At 38.1% G+C, this 4,349-nt stretch overlaps 1 protein-coding gene across 1 annotated transcript in view; it reads right to left on the minus strand.

The window, feature by feature from the left end:
* The window catches only part of zfr (zinc finger RNA binding protein), a gene marked incomplete at its 5' end in the record, with an annotated part of 56,489 nt that extends 54,539 nt beyond the window's left edge, over positions 1-1,950 (minus strand). The window contains one exon of the mRNA XM_015016727.1: positions 1,711-1,950. Within this exon, the coding sequence (XP_014872213.1) occupies positions 1,711-1,950 (240 nt within the window). The remainder of the gene's footprint in view (positions 1-1,710) is intronic.
* Positions 1,951-4,349: the final 2,399 nt, after the last annotated feature.

Raw genomic sequence — 4,349 nt, forward strand, 5'->3', positions numbered from 1 at the left:
CACATCTGACTACCTGATGCAGCAGTTCATACTACACAATTTTTTGCCCCCATTTTCCCCTTACGACAATCTTAGATCGTTGGCCGATCTAAGATACTGGTGATTTCGTAACCGATCATCCTGCAGTGTGTGGTGTGTTACGGTAGATCGTCGTGGCCGCTCCGATCTAAATCAGGGGTTTTCCCCGACTGGGAGCTTAACGCTGAATGTGACAGGTAGCCAATCAGAAAGTGCGGATTCTCCTCCTGCTTTCTGAGGGGAAATTACAGAGGGGAATCCCAAACAGCTGACACGGCGCAACCCGAAGTCCAGCGGACATCGGAGATGATATGTGGAAACAACATTAATATTTATTTATTTCGTGCAAAGAATATAGAAATGACAAGGGGAGGAGTTGGAGCCAAATTGCTACCGCAGTTGATAAACCCAGTAAGTTTTCAGCTGTTCTTCGTTAACGTGACATAAAAAGGTTATGATTTTCATTCAGTCAGGACTTTACGCTGACTCTAGCCACATGCATCACAGGTAGATTCTAGTAAAGCATTAATTAATGCCCGATTTTAAAATTAGTTAACTGGACTTGTAGCCATTATTTTGTGCCAAGGTGGCTGGACACCACACGGCACGACGAACCCGATTGAACCATTATACCTAGGATTTCTGTCGGTTAATGTGTGGTCTCAAGTTTTGAAAATGGGCCGACAGTCGGCCGAAAACTCGTGTAGTGTGCGCTGGACATTACACTAAGGAAATCAGGAAGGGAGGGTCGGTGGAGAGCACCGGAGGTGAGACTTTTTTCATTCAGCGTCATCAACAGAAAGAAAAAAAGGCAGGAAGAGACGATAAAGCCGATAATTAAAATGAGGTAGATGGGTTTAATTTATTGTGCGATTAATTGATTTATCGTTTATTGTGACAGGTCTAGTAATAATAAATAAAACTTCTATGAAAATAAATAAAAGTCAGACATTCAAACATGCTTCAACAGAATTATCTTAAAAAATAAACTCATGAAATCGGCCTCAAATACAAAAACTTTCAAGGTGTATGAATAAGTCTGAATAAGTACCTCTATATGAAAAGAAAAATTGTATTTTGTTGTAAATAAAATAAACCTTCTAAACTCAATCAACTCAACCTATTGACCTTCTGTATTTCATCAACTCTGGTCTTTTTGACAGATAACACCAAGTGGAATACTGGAGTAGCTTCTCAGTCACTTAAGTGCTTCAGACATTAAACAGAGGATGTTGTCTGAGGATGAGATTTAATTTTCTAATATCCACTCCCATTTTCCAATTGCTCCATTATTGACTATCAAAGTCACTATTGTGACATTGTCATTGTTGTGTGATTATTCAAGTTTTACCCCTGTCACTTCCAATCATATTCAGAACTGAAAAAGCCTTTTGGATCAGAGGTGAAACATTCAAAAAACAATTTAAAAAGTTCAACTGCCTTCTACTTGGGCACTTAGAAACCCCGAGTGAACTAACACTGCAACAATTAAAAAAAATTGATTAAGAAATCTGTTTAAGCTACACAAGCCCACTCCTCTAACTAGTCTAGTTTGACAATTATTGTTAGCAGCGCAAAAAGGGAATATAAGGAGGCTTGCAAGAGAAAAAGAAATCTGTGCCACAAAGTTGAGAGTTTCTTATCCATGTTCTATATTATGGTGACCATACAGTCTCCTTTCAGTGAGCTTACCTGTGGGCCAGCACAGCTGATCTTGCAGACATCACAGTAGTGTATCTGAGTGGGTTTGGGTGGCTGCTTGGGTCGAAGCTGCTTATTCTGGAATGTGGGTTTCTTAGGGAAAGCGTTTCCTGACCAGGCAGCTGTTGCTGCCACTGCTGCAACTGCCTGCTTCTGCTGCTGCTGCTGTTGGTAGTAGCTGGAGGCTGCTGAGTACACAGCTGCTTCATAGCCCGAGTACGACGTTCCTAGTCAAAAATAAATAAATAAAAATCTTGTAGTCTTTTTATTTGCTGTAGGATTCAATGCTTTTTTTTCTTTTTAATACACAAATTCATTCCAAATGTCACATCTAAGCATTTCACTAGTAATTTACAGAAAAATATAAAATCAACTCAGATTCTAGAATACAGACTCCAATTCAATTACATTCATTCCAATTTGTTCCTATTTTGATACAATGAAGTTAAATCATTTTATAATACCAAAACTACCTCTTAACATTGCCATGATGGTAAAATTTCAGAACCAATAGCAGTAGTAAGAAAAATGTTGAAGGTAAATTTGGAGATATAATGTTCTTTTTCACAAAGACAAAAAAAACAAAAACAAAAAACAGTGTGATAATTAATAATTACTAAAATTAGAGGTAGAACCAATTAGCTATCTCAGCACCTATTCAGAAACCGAAATAGGTGACAGGAAGAGTTGGTTGTATTGATTTCATAGTTTGAAGTGTATAACAGATTCAGTTGTTTTAATTTCAAAAACTACTTAGACTCATCTAAGCCTGCATGATATCAGAAAAATATGTAATTGCAATAGTGAGCTTATGCCATCTAGCATGTTTTCTACCTTATCACTGCTGATACAGCAGCTTTACTCATAGTTTTGAGTTTTTAGCCTTAAGATGCTTTGCCACGGTTGTAATGTTACTCAAACTCTGAAGCAGTTAGTACCATGCTTCAGATTTTATTGTTAGACTGTTCACAAGAATCTTTGCAATTTTTAAATTTCCAGCTGCACTTCACTGTTTGGTTGCTCAGTCAAGGAGATGCTGCATAAAGTTATGCACTAAAGTAGGGAGAGATGAAGACCTCAGTTTCCATTGATTTTGATTTAAATTAGAATCTAGAAGAATTTACATTTTTTGATTATACTGAAATTTGAAACAGCTACTGACAGAAAACTGGAAAACAGTACTGTTTCCAATACATTAGCATTTTTTAATACTAACGGGTTCCAATGCCCTGAATATACAGTGCATCACAAAAGTGAGTATACCCCTAACATTTCTGCAGATATTTAACTAAATTTTGTCATAGGACAACACTGACAAAATGACACTTTGACACAATGAAAAGTAGTCTGTGTAAATTTATTCTTCCCTCGAAATAACTCTATATACAGCTGTTAATGTCTAAACCAACAGCAACAAAGTGTCGCAAGTGTCATTATTGTCCCATGAAAAGATATTCTTCAATATCTGCAGAAATATGAGGGGTGTACTCACTTTTGTGATACACTGTATTAAAGTCAAAAACTACTGCACTCGACAAAGCTTTGTCAATTTAAATAATACTAGAGGTGTGCCGATCGATTTTCGTGAAAAAGTGCATGATCGGTGATCGGCAATCATTGGCTCTTGTTGCCAATACCGATCATCTCATTTCCCAGCCTGCCTGTGCAGCTGGTCTCCTCTTTCCTTCACTCTGCGCAAACGCGCAACAACAAATCTTAAGCGATGTGCAACTATAACGCACTGAGTGAATGGGGAAGTTTGCGTGTTGCGGCGGAAAATTGAAGCAGTCAAAATGCATCAACACAACGAAGCTAATATGACATAAAAACAAAGCCATACTTGACGGAGTTTGGTTACATCGAGGCTCACTGCAGTAAAAAAGACATACGGAGGATCAGATAGCAGGTAAAGCAGCGCACAGCTACACTCACCCGGATTAGCATGACGGTCAGAAAGCTAAACAAATAACCTGGAAAATAATTTAAGCCTTCGCGCTGCGATGTAAGACGCTGGTTCTGCTCTCGCTGTTGAACCGCTGCTACAGACGGAGCTTCGCTTCTGCTCCACCTGGTAGTGACTCTCACACCGAACCTGCTTAAAGCTGCAGCATCTGACTTAAAAAAATGCATTTTACCTACGTATTAAAACTTTCGCTGTCCTAACATGAGACAGATAAAAAGTAATCGATCTCCTCCCTGTTCTGCATAATTACTCCACTCAATCAGAGCTAGCAGTAATCAGCTAGCCGCCATGCTATCAGGAAGTTTTCATTCAGTAACTCTGGAGTGTTTATTGTAATGGATCCTGTATTTGCCTTTGAATGTTGAGTTTTATACTTGAACTTTTTGGCAATGTTGAGAGGTTTTATGCCTTCATATGTTTTCAGTCTGTTAAAGATAGTATTATCAATAGCAGTACAATTTGCACAATGCCTGTTTTGTTTAGTTTTCTTCTTGGAAAAAGTTATTAAAAACAAGTTTTGTCTAAATTAAGGTGAATTCATGGTTCCTTTTTCCACATAATGTAACTGGTAGGGTTTATGATAAAAAATAAATAAATAATTATGTGATCGGTATCGGTGATCGGCCCTCATAAGTGATCGGTATCGGTATCGGCAGGAAAAAACCTT

This window comes from Poecilia latipinna, unplaced genomic scaffold (genome assembly GCF_001443285.1).
Source record: "Poecilia latipinna isolate Pla-1442-1.1 unplaced genomic scaffold, P_latipinna-1.0 Scaffold2053, whole genome shotgun sequence".
Taxonomy (NCBI): domain Eukaryota; kingdom Metazoa; phylum Chordata; class Actinopteri; order Cyprinodontiformes; family Poeciliidae; genus Poecilia; species Poecilia latipinna.